A 16,193-nucleotide genomic window follows, 5' to 3' on the forward strand; every position below is an offset into this window, starting at 1 on the left:
CCTTTTAAGAAGGAAAAATATTAGTTATTGAGAGATTATAGATCTTCTCTCATATCATCTTTGTTTATAATCCATTTTTCATAGTAATCTTGTGAAGAATAAGATGAGAAAGAGAATACGAGTTTAGCTTTTCTTGTAGATCGATATCGTTGACTTTTCAATTCGATAACGATACACCTACATATTAGATAAAGAAGTTCTAAATAGTATCGAATGATACATATCTTATATTTAATTTTAATTTTTGATATAACAATAATGTATTATGATTTTTATGTCTACAAAATGATTATTCCTCACAAAGATCAATCACTATGCTTTTTCTCACTAAATTCAGTCTCCTTAATTATTCTCACATGTAATTTTGTTAGATAATGAATGGGATTTTAATTCCTCGATGAAGCTCCGAATCGAGAGACGAAGAGGATTAGCAGCAGATCGAACTTCACCGACATGCTGCCTTGCAAGCTACAGAAGAATGCCAAGCACAGTCGCAGCCGTCGTATCTTTGACGGGGCCAATTGCTTACGGCACGGATCACAGTGACAACGACCACGATTCCACTGTCTCACACTGCTGCACCGCTGCGTTACGGCCACGAAAGCCGGCGAAAATGACATGCACGCACCGTAACCACTGGCACGCTCATGTTGGCAGCAGTAGCAACGTCCCTTTCACCAACTTGCGATCTGTTCTAACCTTCTCCCGTTCTACGTATGCAAATGCTGATCGCCCGCTTCGTTAGCCACAAGCCACCGATGGCCGATGGCGCCTTGCGAGGTGCAGCAGGTGATGTTTGCCGAGAACCGGAAAGAGATGTTCTTTCCTCTTCCTTTTCATGGATTCTAAACCCTTGGTCATTTCATCGATCACCTGGCGACACGGCTTCCACGCATCACAAGAGGGTCCGGGTTGAAGACGAGGTCTGTTTCTGACTGCAGCTGGTGATGTCTGCCAAGAACTAGCAAGAGATGTTGTTTCCTTCTTCCCCTCCGATTCCAGATTGGTTACTTCGTTTGAGTTCGTTCCTCAGCACCATTAATGAGATCTTCTTGGATTCAATCTGCAACCTTGGTGGAGATTTGGGTGGACTGGACCCTTGGTCATTTCGTCGATCACCCGGCAACGCAGTTTCCACACGTCACAGGCGGCTCCAGGATGAAGACGACTCACACTATCCTTGCAACATCACATGCATACGACAGAACCTACCGTGATGTCTCGGTCATTTGTTAGGGGAAGAACAAGAACAGACGTAAAGAAACATGCGAGAGACGATGAGATAGATCTGTATTGAGTAAGTTTAATTGGAGTTTATGTCTGGACTGATAACATTTTTGGTATAATTCCATATATATATATATCTTTTTTTGCAAGAAAAAAAATATTAGAGTTTATGTCTGCACTGATAACATTTTTGGTATAATTCCATATATATATATATATATATATATATATCTTTTTTTTTGCAAGAAAAAAAATTATATAAATATATATATCATTATCTTTTTTTTTTTTTTTGTGGCAAGAAAAAAGTATTTCGTTGAAATTTTTTGGGGGCAATGGATAAGTGCCTTCAAAATCTTTATCAGCCGAATTAAGTGAGATTTTATGTTAATACTCTTTTATTATTGAAAAGCCTTTTAATATTATTGATGATACATCCAACATAATTCCTACAGTTAAACTGTAATATCGGAAAATGGACAGCTCCGAAAAAAAAGGGGAAAGAAAGAAAGAAAGAAAGATCGCTGAAAATAAGCGAGCAATAGGAAACAAACAGAGGACACAAAGATTTGTCCGAGTCTTTGCGCATCTTCCCATCTTATAGGGAAGCCAAGCGGCTGCGTCAACGCCTACTGCTGGTGCTCCACTCGGAGGCCGCCGAACTCCCAAGTCGGGGAGCAAGGGATCGGGGAGCGGAGAGGACACGAACGAAGGGGAGGAGGAGAGAAGCGATGGGCATCCCGAGCGACGACGTGGTAATCATTCGGCCGCCGGAGAGGCCGGGAGAGCCGAGCTTGATCACCATCAGCTGCCCCGACAAGACCGGCCTCGGATGCGACCTCTGCCGCGTGATTCTCCTCTTCGGGTTGAACATTGTACGGGGAGGTGAACCCTGGTCCTCTTTTCGCCCCTCTTTGCCCCGTCGAGTTCTTCTGTTTTCCCCAAGTAAAGATCTGAATCTTGGTGTGTTTTCCGTGTCAAAGTCGAAACCTTTTCTCTCTTTTCAACCCAGCAAGTCCGTCTTCACGCGATTTTTGGGAGGGAAACGAGATGAATTCTTCTCTTTCCTTAAAAAAGATTGATCTCGTTGAGGTTTCCGTGTGAAAGTTGAAATCTTTGTTCGTCTTTTCGACCATACAATTGTTCTTGATGCGATTCTTGCTCGACTTTATACGTGATCTTGGCTGTTCTCTATTTCCTTCTGACAAAAAGAGAAAGAAACATCGTATATGGTTTTTGTGGAAGAACTGAAACGCGATTTGGTTTCCAGATTTCAGCACGGATGGTAAATGGTGCTATGTACTGTTTTGGGTGGTGGAGAGGGGTAGGAAGGCGACGAGGTGGGCCTTGTTGAAGAAGAGGCTGATTGCGGCCTGTCCGCCGGCTTCGTCCCCGTTGGGGATCGATAGCTACTACTTCAACAGACGTCAGGAGACGGCCACAGAGCAGAACCCTCAGGTCTTTTTGCTCATGTTCTCGTGCTACGACAGGATGGGCCTTTTGCATGGTAATAATATTACTCTTCTTTGTTCTTCTGTTGTTGCTTATCATGCTTCAATTTGTATGGAATCTGGATTCTCTTTAAATCTAGGAATCTTGGATCTTATCGTTCTGTGGAATCTTCAAGTTGCTTCTATAACATTGCACATATGCTTCTTGTGTGGAACGTTTTATCTATATACTTGTTTTCCTAGATGTAATCAGGTTTCAGAGCATTCCTTTGTTTCGAGATTATACTGTATTGGTTTCATTATTTTCTCTTAGTTTCGTATGCGCAGATAGTTTGAGCTTGCATCTCCTTTCGTTCGTGCACAGTCTGGAGTTTATCTGTGGATGTATGAGTTTATTGGGTTTGCACTCTCTAGTCGTGTTTTCTTTTCTGTAAGAGAGACAATTAATTGAGGTCTGCTGCACTTATGTGCATGTTTAGTTCTAAACAAACTCCCTCCTTTGGGTCTTTTGCCTATGCCGATGTGATGCATGTGTGTGCACTTTCTTTCTCTTATACTTTTTTGAGTCCTTTTCACCCCTATTTCCAAGAGCATCCTCGAATTGTTCAGTTTTGAGCATTTTAGCATGAGATAATTTCTTTTATTATGAAAACGGCAGATGTTACGGAGGTATTGTGCGAGTTGGAGCTTACAATCAGGAGGGTGAAGGTATCGACAACTCCGGATGGGAGAGTCGTGGACCTCTTCTTGGTTACGGACACCAGGTTCCTTACATTTCCAATAGCATTCAGAAAGTCTCTTTGTTTTGCCTAGTATCCAAATTCTTGTTTTCTGATCAATTGTTGTTAGCATTAGTTCATGAAAGGAAAATCTTTTTTGACCACTGATTGGAAAACAAAAAACAAAAACCAGTTGGCCATGTTGTAATTATTTCTCTAAAAATATTAAAAGTTTATGGCCTTTTGGGTGATGGGCTGCTAAAAAAAACAGTGATGTCGTAAAAATTCACACTGTTTGGGCAAGGTGCAACAACATTTTTAGTTTGTGGTTATATATGAGAGAAAAAACCCCATTTAAAGCAGCATAGATTCTTGGATATGTATACTTCTATTGTTAATATTGAGTATCCAAGGATACAAGAGACACTTATTTGGTCGGGAGATCTATGGAAAGTTGTTTTAAAATATGCATTGCTAAAGCAACAAGAGATATGAAGTTCACTGCAAGATACTTGTCGCAAGATTTTGTTCGCTATTGATATCTGATACTTATGATTTAAGACTAGGATCCATCTTGCGACTTGCAAACCACTGATCCCTGGGGCACAACCTGGCAGAGGGGTTTGAGATTTCGATTGATGGGGATTTGAGTACGCTGATGAACATCCTATATTAGTTAGTCTTGTCATATCTCTGGCTTGGAATTTGAGAAGGATGGCAACAATAGCATTGCTCTCTAACCCAACCGGTAGGGATCGCTATGTTTCTTCTTCTCGTTTCTCCAGCAGCTACCACCATCAAGTGGAGAAGTGAAAAACTTGAAACAATTTTAGCATTTGCAGAGTTAATAAGTGACTGATCAATTTCCAAAACAGTATGACATACTGGTTTAGAATGAATTGGAATCGATCAATTCAGGAAATAGCTTCAGCTTTTTGTCTGGTTCATTGAAATGAGTTTTGGCTGAAATGCTGATTTACCATGAACTGGTTTGCACCAACCAGAATGATTGGCATCATGTGGTCTGGCAATCCTTGGTAGTGGCTAATAGGAGTTCAAGGCAGTGACCTTTTCACTCATTTCTTTCTTGATTTTCTCGTGCAATTGGTCCTAGCTTTTCTGTTATATGGTTGGTGACAGGAGCCTGTTGCTGGTAACAGTTGACCTTAAAGGATCGTTGATTGCCATTTCTAAATGTTAGGTTCTATAAACTGGAAAGTGGAAACTGGATATTTTTTCTACTTTAATGGTTTTGAAAGCCACTATAAATCCTAGATCACAATCTATGATAGAAGAAGCATTACTGAAGTCTTATAAACTTTACATGATGATGTGTGTATATATGTGGATTTCGCCTAGCTGTTTGCTTCCTTTCCAGCTTATACCATAACTGATAACTATGGTGATGATTTCAGGGAGCTTCTCCATACAAAGAACAGGAAGGACGAGGCGTGCACTCAACTGAGTGCTGTCTTGGGGGATTCTATGTGCAGTTGTGACATTGAGCTGGCAAGCGCAGAGCTTGCTGAATGTTTGCAAGCATCATCTTTTCTACCTCCTTCTGTGACAGAGGACTTGATTACCCTAGAGTTTCAAGAAGAACCTTCAAGTTCTCTTCCTAGGTCTAGTGTTTCGGTGGACAACTCTCTCAGCCATGCTCATTCACTGATTCAAATTCAATGTCATGATCATAAGGGCCTCCTCTATGACATCATGAGGACCCTCAAGGATTACAACATCCAGGTAATAAACGAGAAATAAATAGACAAACATTAATCTTGTACTTTGTAGTGGCAATACTTATCTCGTCTTGAAATGGCTTCATGAGTCTACGGTTTATATTTCACTGTTCATAGTGCAAAACTAAGGTAATTTTGTTTTTTTATTGTGCCTTAATTCTATCGTATATTGTGGACAGCAGTAGGATAGGATAAAATCACTTTCCAGCAGTGGGTAATCTTCGTAGAATTTGTCCTCCTTTTGCTAATCGTTCTCTACTTTGAATGCTCGTTTGCCATTATAATAACAGCAATCTTTTTCTTTCCTGCACACTATGCTGGGTTTTACTACTGCAATCACAGAGGTTAAATGCATAGATAGTATGCCTGTTTGCAAAATTAGCAATTCCTAACTTATCTTCCTTCCTTTTGTAAGCCTATTCATGTGAAATTTTGATCTGACCAGATTTCTTACGGGCGGTTCAACGCAGCCGAAAATGGAAACTGCAACATAGACTTGTTTGTGGTGCAAAATGATGGAAAGAAGATTGTCGACTCCAACAAGCAGAAAGCTTTATGTTCTCGTTTGAGAATGGAGTTATCCTGTTCGCTACGAGTGAATCTGATCAGCCGGGGGCCTGACACTGAACTTATAGTTGCGAATCCAGTTGAATTATCTGGCAAGGGCCGGCCTCTTGTTTTCTTTGACATCACCCTTGCACTTAAAATCCTCAAGATAAGAATCTTTCTGGTATATCTTTGCTCTTTCAATCTGATTACATCTTTTCAAAGACCACCAATTTTTTTAATTATCAGCTACATATTCTGGAAATTGCCATGACAGAATATAGCAGTTATAACCATCACATGCCTGACATCAATCTTTGGTCGGGCAATTTCAGATATTTTCTTCCCACTCTTTGCATAAAACTTTTACCGCATCAATTTTTAAGCCGAATCCATTAGCTGATACAGTGTCCGAATCTGGATTTCCAGGCGGAGATTGGCAGGCATGTTGTTGGTGATAGAGAGTGGGAAGTTTACAGAGTCCATCTCGGCGACGATCATGAGCTTTGTGGATCAAGGGACAAAATTGTGGAGGCAGTGACAAAAATGTTGATGGGTTGGCACTGATCCGGCATCGTCAACGTTCTCTGATTCTGAGGTTTATGAAGTCTTCTTCTACGGCACAGAAACATCTTCAGCCTAAATCACTGCTCAACATAACATACCCAGTGGTGGTGTAAATATTTCTAGGGTTCATATACTAAGACCAGAAAGTGTGCTGACAAGTTACTTCTCTCTCACTAGTTTTGTTTTGTACATGGTAGCTTTAGGCAAATAGGAATCCTTACTACATCCAAAGTGACAGTAGAAGATACAATTTGTATGTCCAATAACTAGTAATTACTTGTTCATATCCATCCATCTTGTTTGGTTTTGAAACTCTTTCAAGCTTTCCGTAGATCACTTTTCTAGAGAATGTGACAATCCACCATTATCATCATAGTCATTTTCCTCTAGTGCAGGGGAATTCCGATGCATCTAAATAAAACCCTTATCCTCTACCCTGGTAATGTGACCTCTGAAAACCCGTTGTCTTCTTCTTCCCTGGGACGCATACTGGTAATGCGACCTCGCTTGCTGGGGTCATCGCCGTTGCTGTGGCTGCCGTGGGATGTAACCGGCCGTATGCAGTGATCTGGCAGGGCCGACCGCTGCGGATGATGCCCGGTCGCCATGGCAAATGCGCCTTTGACGAAGCAATAAATCCCATCTCAATCGTCAGTCTCTGCGTTACCACTTGCGTTATGCTAATTTATGACCATTAGTGATGTGCTTTTACCAAATGCCTTTAATCTTCTGCTACATGTCGAGAAGGTTTATGTATCGGCATCACACTCCATAAGCGCGTGCTAATCGTCGTCACGTACGGCCATGCCCGTCCATCCATCATATGGTCCACCTGCACCACATTAATCCCAAATCCACATACATACATCATCACAACAATCCGTCCCACTTAAATCCCCCAAATATTAATCCGATTGGGAAATTAATTTCTACATATTTATTTACCTAAAAATGGGGTGTTTTGCAGCCTGGTTGACCACCAAAGTCAAAGTTATGCAAACCGCAACGTTGACACGTATCCCACGTTTGGCGTCCTACGCGCTCGGACCCTGCGAAGCGTCTTGGGGATCGAACAGCGGATCCGAGGCCGAGCTGCCGACCTTGCTGATGGGAGCCACCTACGAAGCGTAAACCACGCCCGTCACCCTTCGTTCGATAGATACCGTTGATCTATCGTTAACAGATAAGAAAAGCCATAATATGATTCTATCATTAAACATGGAGAGAGAGAGAGGAAATCTTATTCTCTTTCATAATGTAATAATTAGTGCATCACGAACACACTGCAAAAAATATCGTGAATACACTGTAATAAGTAATCTTTATGTTGTAGCAGTAACATCATTTGAGGTCTGGCAAGGGGAGGAGAGGAGACATTACTTTTAACCTGTGTTAAACTCATCTAACACTGCGGTCTGGCACATAACGAATGATGATTGAACATAGGGAGAGGTAAAAAAGCCAAGCTCGATCAATAGTGCTGTTCAGCTTTACACATTTCACTTAGTACACAACAATGCTTTCCTTCCATGGATTAGCTAATAACCTGTTTGGCCTAGAAAAAACTTGATGCCACAATGATAATCTTCAAAGTGAACATAGAAGAACAATTACTCGATTATTATCAGTTCACTCATTTTACAGATACTAAATTACCTGTCTGATGGAAACAAAACTTCCTCCCGTAAACAGATGAGAATCTGGAACTGTAGATAAATACTTGTAAGGATATACTGTTGCGGAAGCCTGGTCTGATGCAGAAAAGAAGATAAAACTTGGTCACGGCATGTCTCACTTGTTTCTGCGGCAATGCCAGCACAATCTGGTGTTATGTTCCATATATGTGTCTGTGAATGGGGGCATCAAAGTCCCTGACAACTTCCATCCACTGCTTCTCTATTAGCAGAAGAGAATTATCTGACATGTGACTCACGAATAAGGCAGGATCTCTGAATGCAAAAAAATCAAAATTCTTTTTGTTAAAAGGTTTAGATTTCTGTTCTAGATATTTTCGCTTTCGCTTTCCTCCAAAAATTTTGTTATAATCATTTTTCTCTAGTGGTAGATCTGAATGAATGGGGCTTTCATCATCTTGATCAACTGGCAACCCAAAGTCGATAAAGCACATCGCCCTGTATGGATAAGAAAAGGTCAAAACATGATTAAGGATCCCCCTGAACACTAGTGTTGGTGGACAAATGTCCTTTCAGACAATAAAAGTCAAATCCTTTGCAATGAAATATAATATCAAAAAAATATAATGAAACAAACGAAGACGTTGATCTCACACTAGTTGGCAGCCTGATGCAAAATAACACAAGTAAATCTTTCCAGATTTAATTTCATTGAATCACCTCGAGCAGTTAACAAATATGATTGTTCAATTTTACTTTCAACTCATTAGAGAGGTTCTCGACTATAATGATCTTTATTTACAAAGATTTACTAAATGTCAGTGCCACATTATTCAAAGAAGTATGCTAATGCAAACAAAAGAACTTCCCAAGTGAGCAAAACACATTAAATATCAAAGAGTTGCTGCTTTTGGTAAAAGCAACAACTAAATATAAAATAATTGCTTAATTTGTTGGTCCTCAAAGTAATAGTAAAGCAGTTCTCAGACAAGACATAGTTCAACCTAATTTCCTTGCTTTATGAAAGTTAACATACAAGTGCACATTTATGTACCACCATGAAAAATCAGCCATGTTACTAAAGCTAAACAATGAAGACAAATCATACCTTGCACTATATATGATAACTGAAGATGATAAGGAGAAAGGCAGAAAAGTGAGGCCAATGATCTCTCCTGGAAATTCTTGAAATCTTCGAGGAAGATGGTGACTGTGGTGCTTTGACCATTCACCTAACTGTTTTGCTTCTAAATCAAACACAAAGACTTCATTACAAGATGTTGTGACGACAAACACATTACTGTTTTTAGGAGGAAAACCGGCAGCAGTGACAGAAGCATCGTTCAACCTGGATATGAACCAGTGTTGCCTGCCAAACGACAATAAAACTGTCTCGATCAACCAAGACTATTACAATTGAACTAACAAGCAAATGAAAAAATAGAGGCACAAAAGGGATGTTAATCTGTAACAGGCACATGCAAAGTTTTTAGGCCAACTGAAGAAAGAAAAGGTGTCACACAGCAGATATACAAATTCTCTCAACATAAAGTTTCCAGGTTGATGATAATCATGGCTAAAAAAAAAACAATTTATAGAATATACTCAAACATCCAGAGTTCCAGCAAAAATTATTCACTTGACCAATTGAAAGATAGTTAAAAGAAATAATTTCAAAAAGACTATTTAAAAATTCTCACTCTCCCACCCCAAAAGATTATAATAAATATCAGAAAAGATAGTCAACTGTTGGTGAAATTTGTATATAACTGCAAATGATATTGGACTCAAATCAGTAAATGACATTATAGCTAAATCAACTTACCTGTCTATCTCTAAATTAAATATGTAGATGTCACCAAAACAATTAATAGCAGCTAACCACTGCCCATCTGCACTAGTGAACATTTTGGTAACAGGAGGCTCGCTGGGTGCAAATTTCAAATTATCCAACTTCCTTTGAGGGACAAAAGTGTGAACTAGCTCTGATCCTTTGATGTCCACAACCTGTTCTCCAAAACACGCTCAACATCAGTGATAATTGATAAGAAGTAAAATGAGACACGGTAGAAGTATTAGCAAAAGATCTGTGCCACTCAAACCCATGCATAAACAAGCAAGTAAAGACAATAAATAAGCTATCAAGAAACAAAACTAAGAAGTTCACTTAGTACAGCTGACTAAATCTGCCCTAAATCCTCAATTACAAAACAAAATTAACTTACATAAATATTTCTATCATGACCAGCTAGCATCAGGCGTGAGGAATCTGCACTGAAAATCATAGTGTGCGCATGCAACAGCCTCTTAGGTAACTTTATTTTGACAATAGACCACTTGCTTTTTCCAACTTTTTGTTTTCTCAATTCAAAGAGGTAGGGCTTTACTTGATCAGAGTATGCAAAGAGCATTCCAGAAGTACTTATTGCACTACAAACAATTTTTCTGGATCCTTTGCTTTTCACCCGAGCAAGAAGTTGTGTCGCCACCTCTTTACCATTTAACTTGACATGCAAAACATCCAATGCACCAGAGGATTGAACAAGCATTGTTGAAGCCCCATGTACAACTGTATTATTCACCAACTTTATCAATGGCTGCTGAGGTGCAGGGCAAATATCATGAGGTGAGAATTGGGTGAACTCTCTAGCAGAGTAAGCAAATAACTTTGCATCATCGCCTCCAGAAATGAGCATTGGGACCCCTAGATGTGCCCATCTGTGATAACTAAAACTGATGGGTTTCTCTTGACGACGTACCTTGTGCACCTTCTCATCAGGTAATGTATCTATCAAAGAAATTATGGAACATACACAAGTTCAATATGATGTTTAGAGTGCAATGCAAACAAGAAAAAATTGAACACTTCATTAGTGGTTCATATTAGCAAACCTTCTCTATTAATTGGTACTGTCATTGCCAATGCCCTAACATCATGAGTATGAGCCCTTATATATCCAACATAGGTCCATTTAACCATTTCTTCCTTAGGAAGCCCCTCTTTCTCCGTACTAATCATATCAGTCGAAAGCTTATAAAGAATAACCTGGACAACCATGAGAATGAAGTTTATCAGTTACAGCTCAATAACACATTTAGATTCATAGATCTAAACCTGTATTTACAAGTTAAGAATACAAGAATAAGCTAAACCAATGATTTTGCATGGTGTAATCAAAGCTTCCCTCTAAATAGTGTTGATCTACCTTCTATATATCATGTGAGAATATATCTACATGACAAATTGAGCAATGAAGCAAATACACATGATTATTATGACCAAAAATGAAAGAGAAGAACTTTGCAAGAGCATATTCAAGATCCTTCACAGTGCAGTGGGGAACAAATAAAACTGTAACTCAAGGGTGATACTTGAACTGCTACAGACGCTTCAAGCTTTCTAGAGTCTTGTGCATTGAAGCATAGCAATTCAGAGGTAGATCTTACAGCTCAACCAACACCCAAATGTTAGTCACTGCAACTACACTAATTAATTATTGAGGGTGTCCTCAGCTTACAGATAAGCCATCACTACTCTAAATCTAGCTTCTTGTTTTCTTGATCATTCATTCTCTTTGACTAGCAAAAAAGAACAAATATGTTACCTTTCCTGAAGCCTATATTTTGTCTAAGCAAGAAAATAAATTTCATATGCTATGCTTCATAATTATGCTTGATAGATCATCTTGTTAATTTTATACACTGCTTAAGCTGGTCCCATGTTCAAAGTGGTAAAGTTGAGATTAAGCCATTAAGCAATTGTAGAAAGATAACAAACATTGTAGACACGATTGAATACCTGATTCACAAATAGGTATGTCATATTTATTACTAGGTAAAAAAGCCTTCTTTTTTCATCCACCAAAAGAATCCAATAACGTACATTGGAAGCTAAGTATATTTAACAACTGAAAGCCACTTATATGATAATGATATGAACTCAGTACCTGTCCATCTGAACCAGCAGAAAACACCCTGTTTTGACTAGGGACAGCAGCTAAAGCATTCACATCACCCTTATGATAAGTGAGTGCTTGCACAAGTGTTCCATGGTGACTGTCCCAGAATTGAACACTCCCAGTACTATCTCCACTGATAAGTGTGCCAGACCTAATAGAATAGCTTGTGGATGAGAGAAGAATTGGCTAGAAAGGAGTTTCACATAGACATCCAAATAACTATAGCATTTTTTTAATTACCTTAAGAAGAGCAATGACAACACACAAAGGTCCGGTCCACTGCCCAAACCTCCGAGCCCAACTGTAATGCGGTATGTCTCGTGGAAAGATGTAACATTCCAACATCTTATGAAACTGCAAGAACCATCAGGACAACAACATGATCCTGTAAAAATATGTTCTAAATAGCACAAAAATAATGGCCGAGAAGAAAACAGTAGTACATGACGAAAGGTCAACACACCACAGAATGAAGCTAACAAGGAAGGATTGGGCTTACATACAAATACAAAAGGGTAACAAGATTAACATATATAATATACAGTACAACCATTAACAAATGAACATACCCATCACTGCTCCCTGAAAATATCAACTCTGCATTTTGGCTCCATGTAACACTCAAAATTTGCCCTGCAATTAAGGAAATAACAAGTTTTCATAATAGAAATAACGAAAAATAATGAGGAATAAGGTTAAGAATCTAACCGCTAACCCTGGGGAAAGATCTGCTGCAAGTCAACCCATCTTTATCAGAGACGCTATACATTCGGATACAACCATCATCACAGGCAACAGCCAAACGTTGACTAGATGTCTGAGAGGCTACAGTGTGAAGCTCATCAGATTCATCGTCATCATCATTAAGACAAGATTCAGAATCACTCTGACCATCATGATTTGTGCAACCATTTGGTACAAGTCCAGAGTCAGTCTTCTCTGATTGCAGTGAATCAACAGAAGGCTCTACAGCCATCTGCCAGATAGACACTCCAATTGAATCTAGTGCGATCTAGAGGAACCACATTAACAGGACAATCTGAGTATTGCAGTATTATAAACAAATGAACATTAAACAGCAAAATTTCTTAATCCATTGAGATTGCATGATAAAATTAATCAAGCAAAAAAACACCAGCCCGTTTAATGATAGCATTACAGCTTCAACTAGATTTTTAATATGTAATGCTCAATACTGCAGCTAAATAGATGTTAATAACAGAGTGAAATGGATCCTCACTGCAGTTTCCACATTTGTCCCGTCTTAGGTTCCATCTGTACTTGGCCCTTGTGGCCAATATGGACTTTGATTGGTCCTTAACCATAAGGCTCTGAAACCTCTTTTTTTTTTCTTTTTTGAGAAAAAGTTCCTCACCTTATGCAATTGCAAGAAGTTTCATGTAATTCAAAAATGTCCGACTCTTCTCATACTCATGAAATATATTAATAAATCCCTCATAACTCTCCATTGATTTGAGAAGGCTCATAACTGTACTTAATTGAGTCATAACACATGTAAGTTGAAGTTGACAATAGGGAACACAATAAGTAACTCTTAGGTTCTTGAAACTAGTTTTCATGGTTTCAAATCATCAGTGCAGCTCTCAGCACATGATTCACCTTACAGAAATTTACTATAATAGAAGTCACACTATGTAAAACGCCCAGATCAAGTTGCAAATTCATGCACAAGAAACTTGTGACAAGGCTAGGTGACTAATTTGAGCAAATTTGATGCATTGACCAGTTGCATCCTACATTGCTAGCATGCAGAATTGTAGTTTCAGCAAGTACAACAAGAGGCAAGAACGGGTCTTTAATGCAAAAACAAAAAAGAAAAACCGAACCTTTTCGTTTAGCGAGTACAGATCCCACTCTGATATCGACCCATCTATTCTCGAGGACAGCAACCGTCCAGGGCCGGCGCTCTTCGAACTCGAGCGGCACCAGACCAACGAAGAAATCCTCCGACTAGGATCTCCTTGAACCGTCTTCAGGGAAAACACATAGATTAACATTTAGAAAATAGTTAGGGCAACAAGAACAAGAAACAACCAACACCACGACGGCCCATGAACCGTACAAGCTGGCAATGCCATCCAACGGAACCAGGCGAAACGAGCCATATCTCCACGGACCCGTCCTCCCGCGCCGCCGCCACCTGCGAGCCGTCCGCGCTAGTGGCCAAGGCCACCACCGCCGACGGCTTCCACTCCACCGAGCTAGTCCGATGAATTCGCAGCTTTTCCATGAGGAGAATCACGGAAGAATCTCCAAGTCAAAATCTGTGATCGAGATCAGAGGAGCGCGATGGCGGCCGGACGCCGCAATGACGAGGGTTTTGAGACGCCAAACCCTGCCCTTTAAGAAGCGGTTCACGCAAATCTCTTTGTAGCAACCTAAGTTACGCGACCAGTACGGCACACGCCACATATCGCCCGACCTAAGTCCCGGCCTAAGGCCTTCCCTCCGATATATATATATATATATATATATATATATATATATATATATATATATATATATATATATATATATATATATATATATATATATATATATATATATATATATATATATATATATATCTGTATATCTGTATGTATGTATATATATATGTATATGTGTGTATATATATATGTATATATATATATATATATCTGTATGTATGTATATATATGTATATATGTGTATATATGTGTATCTATGTGTGTGTATATATATGTATACATGTATGTATCCATATATATATATATATACATGTATACATATATACTATATATAAATATAAATATATATATATACATAAATATATATATATATATATATACATATACATACATATATATATATATATATATATATACACATATATATATAAATATATAAATATATGCATATACATATACATATACATACACATCACATACACAGACATACATACATACATCACACACATATAAATACCTAAATACATATGATTTCATCAATACTACAAATATAGATTTCTTGCAAAGATGCCCATCGAATGGAAGAAAAACGTTCTCTATGTGGTCAATTAATCATTTAACCTTTTCTTTATATCAAAATTTTCGTGTAAATGTGGAGACTCACTGAAATGCTTTTCTTTGATTACTATTTTTTAAACTTCCAATAAAATTTTAGAAACTCGAAATTAAAAGGATGTAGTTAAAAATTACTGGAGATATTTATTTGAACATTTATCGAATTAATTAAATTTGACCAAAAATAAACTATTGTTTGTTTAGGCCTACACAGCAACAGGGCATTTTTCCTAAGAAATAGGATTTGTAGTGGCCATTATATGTATGCCAAAAACGAAAAACAGAAGAATCTCACATTTATTCTATTTTCAATATCAATTTTGTGTCCATAAGTTCTACATCATTTTTAAGAACAGCAATTGTTTCATACGAGAAATATTATCAATAATTATTTATTAGTGATACTAAAAGAGACAGAAGATGATAGCCGGATATGATGTCAAATATATGTGAAATTAATTTCTATAGAAGTGTCTAAGCTAATGATGAGCGTTATTCTGTTTTCTATTAAGTGAAATAGATACTCAATCTATGAAAGGGAATCCGGATATCTTTCCAAGTATATCTATCACAAGCCAAAGCATTGCATGGGAGAAAAGTGTTTTCCCTATTCTATGATGAATCAAGTACGATTTCACCAAACATCACTTTCCAAATATCATGTTTGGCTGATGAACAGAAAGCTAGCTCTTACCCTTCTTTCCACCTTTCTCCACTAACAGATGCCACTGCAGGTGGAAGCTCAGGAATCTTCAATTCCCTCGCATCTTATTGGAATTGATGATTGGTCTCCAAGAAGGAAGCTAATTTGTAACTTGTCACTGTTGCCTATTTTGCAAGGATTGGAGAACCACAGGCTGCAGGTGCATGTGATCTTTCACTGAACACAAGATTTCCCCTCACAAAAGTGGCCAAAACCTTGCCCGAGAGTCTCCTTCCTATATAGGGTGAGATATTCTGCATAAGGAGATCCACAATTATATTAAGGAAGAACAAACCAGATCTGATGAAGAATGATGGTATAAGGACTCAAATTCTTATAAAATACAAATGGAACCTGCTCTCAGGAAAAAGCCATATGCTTATATCGTTAAAAGCTGTCGAATTAAAAGCACAGGGATGAGAGAACATCACTAAACACCAATTTTTTTTCTTTTTGATAAGCAGAAACATCATGATCATTAATTCCAAATAAAGACTTATCCTGAAACTCCCCTATTGTCTGTCAAGCTTTGGCATGCAACAAGATGCCTTTTCAGGAATGATGCAATCTAATTCTCGGCCAC

The 16,193-nt window shown here is 38.5% G+C and overlaps 3 protein-coding genes across 7 annotated transcripts in view; 1 reads left to right on the forward strand and 2 right to left on the reverse strand.

Annotated features, from left to right (window-relative positions):
* Positions 1 to 1,736: 1,736 nt before the first annotated feature.
* Positions 1,737 to 6,543, forward strand: LOC135583223 (ACT domain-containing protein ACR10-like). Of its 2 annotated transcripts, none has more exons than XM_065104126.1 (6): positions 1,737 to 2,112; positions 2,498 to 2,734; positions 3,337 to 3,442; positions 4,813 to 5,140; positions 5,582 to 5,866; positions 6,112 to 6,543. In XM_065104126.1, exons 1-6 carry the CDS (start codon positions 1,959 to 1,961, stop codon positions 6,247 to 6,249), a joined length of 1,248 nt encoding a protein of 415 aa, XP_064960198.1. In that variant the 5' UTR covers positions 1,737 to 1,958; the 3' UTR covers positions 6,250 to 6,543. The 2 variants fall into 2 exon arrangements, with proteins under 2 accessions (XP_064960198.1, XP_064960199.1); XM_065104127.1 differs by having other exon boundaries at positions 1,908 to 2,102.
* Positions 6,544 to 7,702: 1,159 nt separating this feature from the next.
* LOC135610094 (WD repeat-containing protein PCN-like) lies at positions 7,703 to 14,216 on the reverse strand. 2 transcript variants are annotated; one of them, XM_065104125.1, is made up of 12 exons: positions 13,926 to 14,216; positions 13,690 to 13,833; positions 12,734 to 12,854; positions 12,551 to 12,667; positions 12,412 to 12,475; positions 12,083 to 12,196; positions 11,831 to 11,993; positions 10,776 to 10,929; positions 10,109 to 10,671; positions 9,709 to 9,890; positions 8,992 to 9,252; positions 7,843 to 8,381 (listed from the first exon to the last, which is right to left on the reverse strand). In XM_065104125.1, exons 1-12 carry the CDS (start codon positions 14,091 to 14,093, stop codon positions 8,078 to 8,080), a joined length of 2,355 nt encoding a protein of 784 aa, XP_064960197.1. In that variant the 5' UTR covers positions 14,094 to 14,216; the 3' UTR covers positions 7,843 to 8,077. The 2 variants fall into 2 exon arrangements, with proteins under 2 accessions (XP_064960196.1, XP_064960197.1); XM_065104124.1 differs by having other exon boundaries at positions 7,703 to 8,381; positions 12,551 to 12,854.
* A 1,223-nt stretch (positions 14,217 to 15,439) lies between these two features.
* The window catches only part of LOC135610096 (probable allantoinase), a 44,544-nt gene continuing 43,790 nt past the window's right edge, over positions 15,440 to 16,193 (reverse strand). For all 3 annotated transcript variants that reach the window (XM_065104131.1, XM_065104128.1, XM_065104130.1), the window contains one exon: positions 15,440 to 15,864. In XM_065104131.1, coding sequence (XP_064960203.1) covers positions 15,736 to 15,864 — 129 coding nt within the window. In that variant the 3' untranslated portion in view covers positions 15,440 to 15,735. The remainder of the gene's footprint in view (positions 15,865 to 16,193) is intronic.

The sequence above is a fragment of the Musa acuminata genome, chromosome BXJ2-4, assembly GCF_036884655.1.
Source record: "Musa acuminata AAA Group cultivar baxijiao chromosome BXJ2-4, Cavendish_Baxijiao_AAA, whole genome shotgun sequence".
Lineage (NCBI taxonomy): Eukaryota > Viridiplantae > Streptophyta > Magnoliopsida > Zingiberales > Musaceae > Musa > Musa acuminata.